Source organism: Pygocentrus nattereri, chromosome 17, assembly GCF_015220715.1.
Source record: "Pygocentrus nattereri isolate fPygNat1 chromosome 17, fPygNat1.pri, whole genome shotgun sequence".
NCBI lineage: Eukaryota > Metazoa > Chordata > Actinopteri > Characiformes > Serrasalmidae > Pygocentrus > Pygocentrus nattereri.
In genome coordinates this window covers 34,749,194-34,763,335 of record NC_051227.1, presented here as the reverse complement: position 1 = coordinate 34,763,335, position 14,142 = coordinate 34,749,194, and the positions used below count along the sequence as shown (strand labels likewise).

At 40.0% G+C, this 14,142-nt stretch overlaps 1 protein-coding gene and 1 long non-coding RNA gene across 3 annotated transcripts in view; both read right to left on the bottom strand.

Annotated features, from left to right (window-relative positions):
* Positions 1–7,565, bottom strand: part of mcamb (melanoma cell adhesion molecule b) — a 57,118-nt gene extending 49,553 nt beyond the window's left edge. The window contains exons 1-2 of one of the 2 annotated variants that reach the window (XM_017718643.2): positions 7,021–7,565; positions 584–707 (exon numbers count right to left, since the gene is read on the bottom strand). In XM_017718643.2, coding sequence (XP_017574132.2) covers positions 584–707; positions 7,021–7,023 — 127 coding nt within the window. In that variant the 5' untranslated portion in view covers positions 7,024–7,565. The remainder of the gene's footprint in view (positions 1–583; positions 708–7,020) is intronic. The other variant, XM_017718644.2, reaches the window with a different exon arrangement.
* Positions 7,566–11,299: 3,734 nt separating this feature from the next.
* On the bottom strand, positions 11,300–13,715 carry LOC108439967. Its single transcript, XR_001858796.1, has 3 exons — positions 13,639–13,715; positions 11,783–11,897; positions 11,300–11,594 (listed from the first exon to the last, which is right to left on the bottom strand). It is a non-coding gene; the product is annotated as an uncharacterized LOC108439967 (long non-coding RNA).
* Positions 13,716–14,142: the final 427 nt, after the last annotated feature.

Genomic DNA, 14,142 nt, shown 5'->3' with positions numbered 1-14,142 from the left:
CAGGTATATGTATTGGCATCAGCAGATACATAAATGAAAGATATTGGATAGCCCACGTCGGTGAATCTCTCGATTATCCTAATAATGCTTCCCAATAACAAATTCAGTCATTCATATTTCTTGGCAGTATTACTTCTTTAAGGGACCCAATTTATATTATATTTATACTAATCTACATAAGTTTACTTTGCTTCAAAATGATCCACCTCACATCAAACAAACATGAAACTGGAATGCCAGCATCTCACCAACAGGCTATGGCTGAAGACCATATGCAAGATAAGTAAAGCTGGAACAGAATTCAAGCCAAAGCTATGGAAGATATAAAGGAGTTGGTGCTAGGTTACATTACAGGTGATAAGACATTTGCAAAACCGTTACACAGTATTGATTCATAATGAAACTGGATGCTCATCAGAATCACCATCAGTCTATACAACAGTTCCAAATGTAATGCCCACGCAAGGCGTATGAGCATCAGTTCTCTACTGCCCACTTTGGGCATCACTCGCAGCCAAAACTTTCCAGCTGTGTTTTTAAAACTAACATATGTGCTGTCAAGCAGAGGTTTTCCCTCACTTACCCCGCCAAACGAAGACGCAAAGAGCTGTAAGTGTGAGAGTAAGCCTCCACTGAGCCATGCTGCACAGTCCTCCAGCTGCTGTCCAGCGAGCCAACTGGTCGATAGAAGTGAGGAAAGCTACATGCTGCAGGACACACCACAAGAGGGGGGGGCAATATTTGCATAGTGTGAGGGCGCGTGGTAGAGAGGGGAGGGAACAGTGGGCTGGTCTGAACGCGTTATGATAAGCAAACGAATCACTTGTCTGAGTCGACTCACTTTACTGACTCTGCGGACATTCTGAACACTTTGCTGAAGTGAACCGAACACTCCCGAGTTTTGAATCATCTGACTGTTTACAGCGAGCACAGAGAAACACAAGCCACGTTCACATGCAGCCTGATAATCCGTTAATAATCCGACTAATGGCTCAATCGGAGTAGAATCCGTCCATGTAAACACCTCAATCGGAATAGACTAATCCGATTGAGGCCACTCGGAATACAGTTTCTATCCGATTGAACGAGGTGGGTAAACCTCTAAATAATCCGTTAAATAGAAGAATAATAGCCGTGTAAACGCCTGAATCCGATTACACTCCAATCAGAAGGTGGAAGAAAGTTCTGCGCATGCGCGGCGCATCATAGCGAAAGGTTTATAACGGGTCTACAGAGGAGACGAGGTTAATACTCTGAGCTTAAAAGGCGGCGGTGGGACAGACAGCCAGCTTATGTGTCTCAGAGCACAACGTCTTCCTTTATAAGTGCATGTGAAGGACGTCTGAAGTCAATTTAAAGCCATTAAAAACACAAGCACTGCTCACTGCTGCTCATCTCGCCGACTGGACCTCACGTGATGTTCACTCTCATGGTAACGTTTACTCTCAGCGCTGCTCCACGCATGCCCGTCATTTTGCATCGGATTACTTGTAGTGGGCATGTAAACGAAGATTTTCATCAGATTGTTGAGCAGAGTGAGCAAAAACTCTGAACCTGTAATCTGATTGTATTCAATCGGATTGGTAAAAATCTTTGCATGTAAACACAGCCACTGAGTGAGTGGGGCTACAATTTCGACAGAAACAGGTTCACAGGTTCATTCTGTCACCATGTCTGTATAAAAGTCTCTGTTTGTGGTTTATAAATTAGTTTCAGTTGTGTCAAAAATAGCTCCAGCATCGCTAACGCTACATTTAGCCTGCAATTCACAGCTCAGTTTAACTGATAATACAAACCGCATTCAGTCAGAAGAGAGATAAACTGAAAAGAGACGACTTTACCACTGTCTCACCTGACCAAGTAGGATCTGTTGTTTTGGAGAAACATTCACAAATGGCTGCTAACATGTCATGAATCTCAATAAGTCATCATAAAATATATGAAACATACCTTTTACTAATTGCAGTTTATTTCCAAATAGCTTTCAGTCATTTTATGCATTAAACAGCAACAGCACATGGTAAGCATTATCACATGATTAAAATACATAAAACAACAAAATATGTAAATCATCTATGGGGTGCTCTTCAGTGCATTCTGAATACATCCCATGCCACGCCATTACGTCTTTGCACAACTTTTTAAAAGTAATCAATTTGCCTAAATAGGGAAAAAGAGTTATTAACAAAAAAGCAAAGGGAAAGGAATGAGAAAGAAAAAGAAACAGAGAATACCCATGCATGCTTGTGGTTCTCTTGTCAAACCCAGTGCTATCCTGGTTAAAAAGGTGGAGAAGTCCTCTTATAAAAACACTTGTGAACATCAGAGTAGTCTGGATGTATCTACCTGACCTGGCAGCACTGAAAAAAAACATTAATGCAATTCAACTTTATACTTTCATTATACATATAGAGGGGAGGCATGGTGGAACGGTGGGTAGCGTTGTTGCCTCACAGCGAGGAGGGCCTGGATTCGATTCCCCGGCCGGGTGATCAGGGTCCTCTCTGTGTGGAGTTTGCATGTTCTCCCTGTGTCTGCGTGGGTTTCCTCCGGGTTCTCTAGTTTCCTCCCACAGTCCAAAGACATGCGGTCAGGCCAATTGGACATGCTAAATCCCCCCTGGGTGTGAGTGTGAGTGTGTGACTGACTGTCCTGCAATGGACTGGCGACCTGTCCAGGGTGTATCCTGCCTTCCGCCCGATGACCGCTGGGATAGGCTCAACCCTGACGGAGAAGCGGCTTGGAGGATGGATGGATGGATATACATATAGAGGTAGAGTATAACAAAACATGTTTAAGCTACTTCTCTGGTGTATGACCATGAAGACAAGCAAGACAGGATTAAAAACAACCATACTTTTAACCCAACATGAATATTTCCATTTTTTTCCTGAACTTAGCAAGAGAAAGTTCCAAGTTATCCAGGCTTTTGTCTTTAACACACTATTCCAATAGGTTTTGTTAATCTGAATCTGGCTGAGATGACATGTATGACTACTAAGTATAAAAGTGATGTTTAAGGGTTTTGTATTCTAGAGGTAGAACTGTAAGTGCCCTAAAACAGAGCACTGTTGGACACCAGTGGGCAAGAAATTGTCAGCCTAAACTGTTGGAGGGTTTGTCGGGTTTTCAAGCATTAACTGCAAGCTACCAACATTTGAGGCCTGCCACAACATCTCAGTGGGATTCCAGTCAGACTTTGACTAGGCCACTCCAAAGAATTTTGTTTCTTTTGAGTCATGAGCTTCAGAGGTGAGCTTACTTGTGTGTTTTGATCATTGTCCTGCAGCATAACCCAACTGCACTTGAGCTTTGGGTCATGAAATAATGGGCAGACATTCTCCTTCAAGATTTTCTGACAGAGAGCAGAATTTATTACTGTGGGATCATTTGCACTGACATTAACTGAAGTAAGTAAGGCCTGCAGTTCTTTAGATGTTAGTCTGAATTCTTTTGTGACCTCCTGTGCTGCATTTTGAAACCTACCTGCCTGCTTCACGTTGCCAGACAGGTCCTATTTAAGCGGCTGGGTTTGACAAGTGGCGTTGAATCCAACAGCCAATCAGATTTGGTTAACTGATTCATTTAGTAACTAAGGGGCAATTACCTTTTCACATCGAGCCAGGTAGGGCTGAACAACATTTTTGCTTCATTAAATGAAATCATCATTTGGAAACAGCATTTTGTGTTTACCTGGCGTATCTTTATTAATAATATTAGAAGTAGTTTGATATTGTAAATATTTTAAATCTGTGAAGATTCCACTTCAAGTATTCTCTAATGATTTTCAATAGTTCATGAACTACATAAGAAAATGATCGTCCACCGACTGAGCTGTAAGTGATCCTAAGGGTTTGCAGTAAGCCTGCTTCGTCTGTGCGAAACAGTCTGGATGGGCTATAATGCTTCAACAGATCTTTAGGATCTGCTAAAGCTAGACCATTAACAGCTTTATACGTCAGAAACATAGATCAGATTTTGTAGTTACTGTGAAACTTAATGGGAAGTGCCAACTGATTAAGATTGGAGTAATATGCTTTTCCTGGGAAGCACATATGCTGTTGCATTCAGAACTATCCATCCATCCATCCATTTTCTAATCCGCTTCTCCGTCAGGGTCGCGGGGGGGTGCTGTAGCCTATCCCAGCAGTCTTCGGGTGGAAGGCAGGATACACCCTGGACAGGTCGCCAGTCCATCGCAGGGCAGCATTCAGAACTAGTCAGAGCCAATTTGGAAAGACAGGAAGGTAACTAGCCAGTAACAACAGCGGTCTAATCGAATATGAACTAATTTCTCAGTAACTTTAGGGTTAAGCATATGTTTTCATTTGTATAAGTTTTTCAAGTTACAGAGCCCAGCTGGTGACATGCCATATAAATAAAAATAATGTACGGCCATGAATTAACACATGGGAACGAGATCCTAATGCATTGCCAGGACTTAGTAAGGTGTGGGAAGATCATTGCCACGTTCCCACGGCTTACTAAGTTGTGGTCATGCATTTTTTATTTATACAGGATGTTACCAGCAGGGCTCCGTATCAAGTAACAAAATGCAGCCTTTAAGAGACTGGAACTCAAATGGTAAACTAGCAACCAGTGTTACTCCAAGGTCTTAAACTGTAGCTTTTGGACTGCACTGAAAAACAACTAAGGCCAAGGTAAGGTCAAGGATGAAAGCTGCAACTTTATGTTGTGTCGACTTAGGATTCAACAGCAATATCTTTGTCACAGTTTAGCAGGAGGACGTTCCTGATTATTTAGGTTTTTTTCTTTAACACAGATTCCATTATGTGTAACTGTGTCACTGAACTGGAACGTACAACTCCATCTCATCAGTATAACTAGTAGAATTGCTATACATGACTCTATACTATGGTGTTCCTGACAGATTGAAATAATTCATGCTTGTTACATTTACACAAAAAAACAGTTGGACATTTCTCTCTCTCATATATATATATATATATATATATTTAGGAGTGCGGACTGCTTTAGTGAAACACAGTGGCAGGACAGCAGCTGATCAGAATGGAGGTCATTTACATGTTGGACAACTTTCTCTCACTTTCTCTCTCATATTATATAAATATAAAATATACACACACACACACACACACACACAGTGATGATTGAAAGTTTGTGAACCTTTTAGAATTTTCTATATTTCTGCATAAATATGACCTAAAACAACATCAGATTCCTGAAAGCAGATAAAGAGAACCCAATTAAACAAATTACATAAAAACATTATACTTGGTCATTTGTTTATTGAGGAAAATTATCCAATATTACATATTTGTGAGTAGCAAAGGTCTGTGAACCTGTAGGATCTGCAGTTCATTTGAAGGTGAAAATCAGAGTCAGGTGTTTTCAATCAATGGGATGACAGTCAAGTGTGAGTGGGCACCCTGTTTTATTTAAAGAACAGGGATCTATCAAAGTCTGCTCTTCACAACGTGTTTATGGAAGTGCATCATGGCCCGAACAAAGGAGATTTTTGAGGACTTCAGAAAAAGAGTTGTTGATGCTCATGAGGCTGGAAAAGGTTACAAACCCATCTCTAAAGAGTTTGGACTCCACCAATCCACAGTCAGACAGATTGTGTACAAATGGAGGAAATTCAAGACCATCGTTTCCCCCCCCAGGAGTGGGCGACCGACAAAAATCACTCCAAAAGCAAGGCGTGTAGTAGTCAGCGAGGTCACAAAGGACCCCAGGGTAACTTCTAAGCAACTGAAGGCCTCTCTCACATTGGCTAATGTTAATGTTCATGAGTCCACCACCAGGAGAACAAGGAACAACAATGGTGTGCATGGCAGGGATGCGAGGAGAAAGCCACTGCTCTCCAAAAAGAACATTGCTGCTCATCTGCAGTTTGCTAAAGATCACGTCGACAAGCCAGAAGGCTATTCGAAGAATGCTTTGTGGACAGATGAGAACAAAACAGAACTTTTGGGTTTACATGGAAATCGTTAAGTTTGGAGAAAGGAAAGCACTGCATTCCAGCATAAGAACCTTATCCCATCTGTGAAACATGGTGGTGGTAGTATCATGGTTTGGGCCTGTTTTGCTGCATCTGGGCCAGGACAGCTTGCCATCATTCATGGAACAATGAATTCTGAATTATAGCAGAGAATTCTAAAGGAAAATGTGAGGACATCTGTCCATGAGCTGAATATCAAGAGAAGGTGGGTCGTGCAGCAAGACAGCGACCCTAAGCATACAAGTCGTTCTACCAAAGAATAGTTAAAGAAGAATAAAGTTAATGTTTTGGAATGGCCAAGTCAAAGTCCTGACCTTAATCCCGTCGAAATGCTGTGGAAGACCTGAAACAAGCAGTTAATGTGAGGAAACCAACATCCCAGAGTTGAAGCTGTTCTGTGCGCAGGAATCGGCTAAAATTCCTCCAAGCCGGTGTGCAGGACTGACCAACAGTTACCGGAAACGTTTAGCTGCAGTTATTGCTGCACATACTGAAAGCAAAGGTTCACATACTTTTGCCACTCACAAATATGTAATATTGGATAATTTTTTCCAATAAACAAATGACAAGTATAATGTTTATGTAATTTGTTTAATTGGGTTCTCCTTAGTTGTTTTAGGTCATATTTATGCAGAAATATAGAAAACTCTAAAGGGTTCACAAACTTTCAAGCACCACTGTGTGTGTATTATATATATAAATTTGTGTGTGTATTATATATATAAATTTATAAAATAAATAAATCACACACACACACACACACACTTTTGCCTATTAGGAGTCTGGAATGCTTTAATGAAACGATGGCAGGGCAGATGAGATGGAGGTCATTTACATCATTCTTTAAAGTAAGAGTAACAAAAACAGCATGTTTAATAAAGAGCAGTTAGAAAATGGTCATGTAAAAATGAATTATGAATTGCTACCTTTTTAGTACATAAGCCCACACAAACCCCACAGACGGACCTCAGAAATCGCACCAGTTTACAATGTTCATTTAATGTAAAGCACAGTGCTCTCCACTCTGTTCTTACCATTTCTGAACTCTGCTCACTCTGCCATCAGTATAGGTTTCCTTCACAAAGGTGCCATTGAGCGATCCGTGCACTGCAGTCCCTGCTTTAAGTAACCCAGCCTTCACTTGCAGGTAATGTGGTTCCTTGAGAATTTGCATTCTGCATACATTTTAAATAGGAATTAATACAGTCTCAGTTTGAAAGTGTCATATTCTCAAAACTGATTTTGCTACAGAGCTTATAGTAAATTCTGATGGCTTAAGACACTATGTTCTAAACTTTAAAGAAATTAATAATCTTTCCTTTAACTGATGTATAGTCAAACCAAAAGAAATAACATGACCAGAGATATCCATCTATCCATCCATCCATCCATCCATCCATCCATCCTCGACCACTTATCCGGGTCCGGTTCGTGGGGACAGCAGCCTAAGCAAAGAGGCCCATACATGGAGGCCCAAAGAGGCCCATATGACAAATATCAAGTACAAGAGAAATTATTTCATGTGTTTTCACATTCCCACATTTGAGTATTTCATCAAATATTTGTTTGCATGCTTTGAGTACATCTGATGAAGGCCTTGAATGTGGGCAGACATGTTCTGTTTTTAACAAATATAAAGAATAAAATAAAGAGTTTTTTTCTTGCTCTGACAGAGTAAGTATTGAACCTTTGTACTCAATAAAGACATAGGTAATTCTTTAGTTTTTGGTATGCTAGCACTAACATTTTATTTTGAGATTTCCTGTCATTTTTTTCAGAATAGATACACTTAACCAGACCAGCCACAAAATGCTGCAGTAACAGCCCAACCTTCAATGGGGGCTTTTTCTAAAGTAGAACTAAACTGAAAAAAGAAAAAAAAGGTTCAAAACATGGTTTTATTTACAACCCCAATTCCAGTGAAGTTGGGACGTTGTGTAAAACAAATAAATACAGAATGATGATTTGCAAATCCTTTTCAACCTATATTCAATTGATTACACTACAAAGACAAGATATTTAATGTTCAAACGGATAAACTTTATAGTTTTTTGCAAATATTCACTCATTGTGATTTTTATGGCTGCAACACATTCCAAAGAAGTTGGGACAGCGGCGTGTTTACCACTGTGTTACATCACCTTTCCTTTTAACAACACTCAATAAGCGTTTGGGAACTGAGGACACTGATTGTTGAAGCTTTGTAGGTGGAATTCTTTCCCATTCTTGCTTGATGTACAACTTCAGTTGCTCAACAGTCCGGGGTCTCCGTTGTCGTATTTTGCGCTTCATAACGCGCCAAACATTTTCAATGGGAGACCGGTCTGGACTGCAGGCAGGCCAGTCTAGTACCCGCACTCTTTTACTATGAAGCCACGCTGTTGTAACACGTGCAGAATGTGGCTTGGCATTGTCTTGCTGAAATAAGCAGGACGTCCCTGAAAAAGACGTTGCTTGGATGGCAGCAGATGTTGCTGCAAAACCTGTAAGTACCTTTCAGCATTAATGGTGCCTTCACAGATGTGCAAGTTACCCATGCCATGGGCACTAACGCACCCCCACACCATCAGAGATGCTGGCTTTTGAACTTTGCGCTGATAACAATCCGGACAGTCCTTTCCTCTTTGGCCCGGAGGACATGGCCTCCATGATTTCCAAAAACAGTTTGAAATGTGGACTCGTCAGACAACAGGACACTTTTCCACTTTGCGTCAGTCCATCTCAGATGAGCTCGGGCCCAGAGAAGCCGGCGGCGTTTCTGGGTGGTGTTGATATATGGCTTTCAGTTTGCATGGCAGAGTTTTAACTTGCACTTGTAGATGGAGCAACAAACTGTATTCACTGACAGTGGTTTTCTGAAGTGTTCCTGAGCCCATGTGGGAATATCCATTACAGAATGATGTCGGGTTTTAATGCAGTGCCGCCTGAGGGATCAAAGGTCACAGGCATTCAATGTTGGTTTTCTGCCTTGCCGCTTACTTGCAGAGATTTCTCCAGATTCTCTGAATCTTTTGATGATATTATGGACTGTAGATGATGAAATCCCTAAATTCCTTGCAATTGCACGTTGAGAAATGTTGTTCTTAAACTGTTGGACTATTTGCTCATGCAGTTGGTCACAAAGTGAACCTCGCCCCGTCCTTGCTTGTGAACCCAATCATGACACTCACCTGTTTCCAATTAACCTGTTCTCCTGTAGAATGTTCCAAGCATTCCTCAACTTTGTTGAATGTTGTGCATTCCTCAACTTTTCCAGTCTTTTGTTGCCCCTGTCCCAACTTCTTTGGAACATGTTGCAGGCATCAAATTCAAAATGGGTGAATATTTGCAAAAAACAAAAGTTTCTCTGTTTGAACATTAAATATCTTGTCGTCGTAGTGTATTCAATTGAATATAGGTTGAAAAGGATTTGCAAATTATCGTATTCTGTTTTTATTTATGTTTTATACAACGTCCCAACCTCATTGGAATTGGGGTTATATGACAAAACAACCAGTGAACCTACTGGTTCTTATATGTAATGCTGATAATGTTTAATGGTGTTAAAATAAAAAGTACATTTCTTCAGAAACTATTTTGTCTAAATGTATCTCTCTGCCATGAACAGAGAAATCTGTTTTCATAACCATTTCACGTAAAAAAAAAAGCTAGCTTTTAGAGTGATTAATCTCTTTACCCTGCACTTACACTAGCAGTGACTTCTCACCTCTTATCACCCAAATCGCTGACCGCTCATCATCGCTGATGGTTTCTGAACTCAAGTGGACTGTAAGTTGCCATGGTTTCACTGACGTCAAACGCATTCCCACTAAAGATACAAAATAAAGTGGCTATATTTGTGCTGTAGGCATCACTACCCCTGGTTCCTATCAGCAACACTAAAGAAATTTCCACAGTGAACCATCTCACACATCAGATCACTCTAAATGACTTCTATATCTGAATGGTTGAATAATGCAAGTATGTTTCACATATTCCCATTTCAGAGTGGTGAGAAAAAGAGAAATGATTCCTAAACATGTTCACTTTGAGGATCATTCTCACAAAACAGACTCAAACTATGAGGGTCAGCAGTCTGGATGGGACAGGAGCAGCCCCTTACTAACTAGACCACAAATGTATGTGGTACTCCCCTCTCAAATACTATGAAGCAGCTTGTGTCCAGCAGCTATTAAAGATGCTGAATCAGGGGTTAGCCAAGTATATCCTACTGGAAAAGTCCCAAGATGATGAATTAAAAATACACTACAGAAGTGGGCCAAAATATGGGGAAGAAGATCTATGGAGCATAGTTAGATAAAGTTAAGATAATGTTAAACATAATGTGTTAAATGTGTGTTTTAACACTTAAGGATTCAAATTATGATTAAAATGCTCATTATGGCTGGTGAGAACCTTACTTAAAAAAATGGTTCAAAACATGGTCCATACTTCAGGAGGTCCAAAAACAGATAACATTAACAAAGACATTCAATGCCAGACTGCTAGTAGAATTCATTCGTGCACAGTTTGCGCTTATATACAGTAAATTACATGTTGGAGATGAAGCCCCAGTCCCCTCGAGGCCAAAAACATTTTCCTCCGTCCAACGCACCAGTCTGTCTTGGCTCGGCTTTGCAGTCACTTCCCACTTCAAAATATCACCCCTAGTGTATAGCTGATGCACTGTACTAGTCCAGTGATCACTGGTTACCAGGCCACAAGATAGCATAGCCAGTCCAGTAAGTGTCTGTACATAACGTGAGGTCTTTCCCATCTAAGGACCAGTTAGAGTCATACTCACCAGCACACAAACATCCATAAGTATACAAGTAAACAAATAAATAAGCAGGTAAGCCAGCAACCCTTCTGCCCACTCACCACAACATATAATTGCATCTTTTCCTTTAAATCAACTCAATGACAATTATAGTCTTAATGCAGTGATTAAGATTAGAAACAACTGAAGGTCAGTGTTTGAATTACAAAATGAGATGTTATTTGAGATTCTGCCACCTACATTTATGAAATCTGCTTTTAGTAAACTAGTGTAGCTGTTGTATGTTGTGTGCAAAAGTTTAAACGTTTTAGCTTTTATTAGTTTTTGTAAAATCTCACAGATTGGAATCTTCTGAACTCATGCAGGCTTTATAGGTCAAGTCCACCAATCATTCATCATTGTGACCTATTTTGCTTGAATTTTTTTTCCACCTTCAGAGTTGTAGTTGTAGTAAAAAGGTACATCAAAGCACAGTCAGAGTTACAGCTTGCCCACCAACTTGGCGACGTGGTCTTCTTAATGATGCAAATATATATTTTTGGAAAACGTCTGAATTTGAATTTATATGTTTTTAATTTAAAATGTTTCAAAATTATAAACAGAATGTGAAGAAATAACAGTTCTGACATTGTCAAAGATGTCCATCGTGTTGTAGAGATATCTACTGAAGTTAGCAAGCTAACCAGTTAGCCCTGGTCCATCATGTCTTGTATACCACTTTGATAGTGACTCACTGTACCATCAAATCTGCTATCAGTTCAACATCTGAGGATGAAGAGGTAGCACTACCTCCAGGGTGTGTTCCACTCTAATATCTTCCAGGTTCCATAAACACTAGAGGGAGAAACACTAGAGGGAGAAACACTAGATTCCAATATGAGTGGGTTAATATGGAACCATTTGATCAAAATCATAGTTTCTAATACAGAAGTGTTCACTCATATTCTGAACACAGAACAGCAAATGAAATATTTTATCACAGCTGTTCTATTTTTAAATGCTTTTGAACGCAAGTTTAAAAAAAAAAATAGAAACACCTCATGTAGGTTCAGGACATCTGTGGCCCCAAACAACCAATGAGCTGCTCCACTCACCAACCAACCAGCACTCAGTAGCAGCAATGCTAGTGTCCTGCTGCCCAAAACCTGTTTGCTGTAGAATAAAGGAAACACATGCGTAAGTTTTCTTTGCTTTTTTGGTGAAATACATCCTTCTGCTTTCTAAAATTAAAGGAAAGTTCTTTTTAGCCATTTAGCTCCATTCACCAAGGTCTCGCTCACAGGCAACCTCTGGCATTTTGCAGTCATGTTCTTGATATAACAGTCAAAATAAAAAAGAGGCCAGGATCTCCTTAAACTGGCTTTGGTATTCTATCCTCCATCATGCTGAAGGTACCTCCCCTGGCTAGACTATTTAAGGATAGGTAGCAAATGAGAGGAACAGTATATGCAAAATGTCTGAAGCTCTTGCCAAGCAACCATTATCCTCATTGTTGCAAGCTTCAAGCAATACACATATTCAGTGGCAAAGAGAAGCATTGACAAACAGATTAATACTGAAGTTTAATGCCAAGCTTGCAATGTTTCTTCTAGACTGGTAAGAAGGGGGGAGGAATGTACAGGGAGGAGTGACTGCGTATTTTCTTGTTACTGATGATAGGGGTGAACACCACAACTTTCTGGTGATGTTGCCCCCTATTTAATTGGGGTGTGGAGTATGAATGACAGGTTGTGTTATCTTACATTTTGCTCCTTTAAATACACATAACCAATAAGGATATTGTTGCTGAAAACAGGTTTGTTAGCCTATCAAGAATGGGTTTGTTTTTATTACATTTATAAAAAAAAATGTGTTCAGTTAATCCATTAAGTAATTTGTTCTAAAGAAAAAAAAAATGATTCAGTTAATGGGTTATTCTTATGAAATACATTCACCAGCCACTTCATTAGGTACACCTGTTCAATTGCTTGTTAAAACACAGATAAATCAACCAATCACATGGCCGCAACTCAATGCATTTAAGTAGTAGAGGTGGTCAGGACAACTTGCTGAGGTGCAGGCCGAGCATCAGAATGGTGAAGAAAGGTGATTTAAGTGACTTTGAACATGGCACGGTTGTTATTGCCAGACATGTTAATCTGAGTATTTCAGAAACTGCTGATCTACTGGGATTTTCATACACAACCATCTCTAGGGTTTACAGAGAATGGTCCAAAAAAGAGAAAATATCCAGTGAGCGGTCAGTTGCATGGACAAAAATGCCTTGTCGATGTGAGAGGTCAGAGGAGAATGGGCAGACTGGTTCGAGATGATAGTAAGGCAACAGTAACTCAAATAAATAAAATCTCTGAGGAATGTTTCCAACACCTTCTTGAAAGTATGCCATGAAGAATTAAGGCAGTTCTGAAGGCAAAAGTAGGTCCAACCATTTACTAGCAAGGTGTACCTAATAAAGTGGCTGGCAAGTGTATAACAAAACACTGAGACCCAGCCTGAGGCAATCAGAATGATTAAAATTTAATGATTTGGGGTCTACAAAGAGTGATACCTAGTGAAATAATCAAAACTAAACTCAAACTTCAATGAGGTAAATTTATAACACTCTGCAGGACCCTTGTTCTACCAAGGTTATATAAAATGAGAACTTCTTAGACTATACTAGATGAATGGACAAACAAATAAGAAATGCAAGAAAGAAGAACCCTTTTTAGTGTTATTGCAAAGATGTAGAGATGTATATACAATATCAAAATCAGTCAACCTCACCTCTACATAGACATAAGAAATTTAACACACAATCCAACCACACACAGATACCAAAAAAAAAAAGAAGTAAGAAAAGAATCAATCTGAGTCCATGTGGACGAAAGGACCAAAAAAAAATCCAACTTACTGAATGAAAAGGGAATGGAAGTTCCTCAAACAGAGGACTTGGAAAGTTGAGCAGCAAGAGCTTCTCCACAACAGAGGTTTGTTTGTTGGAGGCAACATGCCCTTTGCCACCTTTATATGGGATACTAGAGACACTAAGATGAACTAGCTCCCTCTAGAGGCCTGGACATGTTAAACTACATTGCCAAACATGTAATTCAACTACTGGAATAGAGGTAAATCTGTTACAAACTCCTCCCCCCAGTGAAAGCTGGGCCGTAATAACTTTTGATGTTCTCTATGTGGATTGTATCTGTTACCCCTGGAGAGTCAGAGTACTCTATCTTGTAATTAAATTTATTGATTTGTTGTGCAATTCTAGCTGGACCTTTCCATTTGGCAGCTAGCTTGGCAGAAAATCCAGTGTCTGCCCGAGATATGGGATGAGCCCTGACCCACACTAATTCACCTTCTTTGAACTCATCCTCCTTTCTCCAAACATTGTAATATCGGGCCTGCCTGAGCT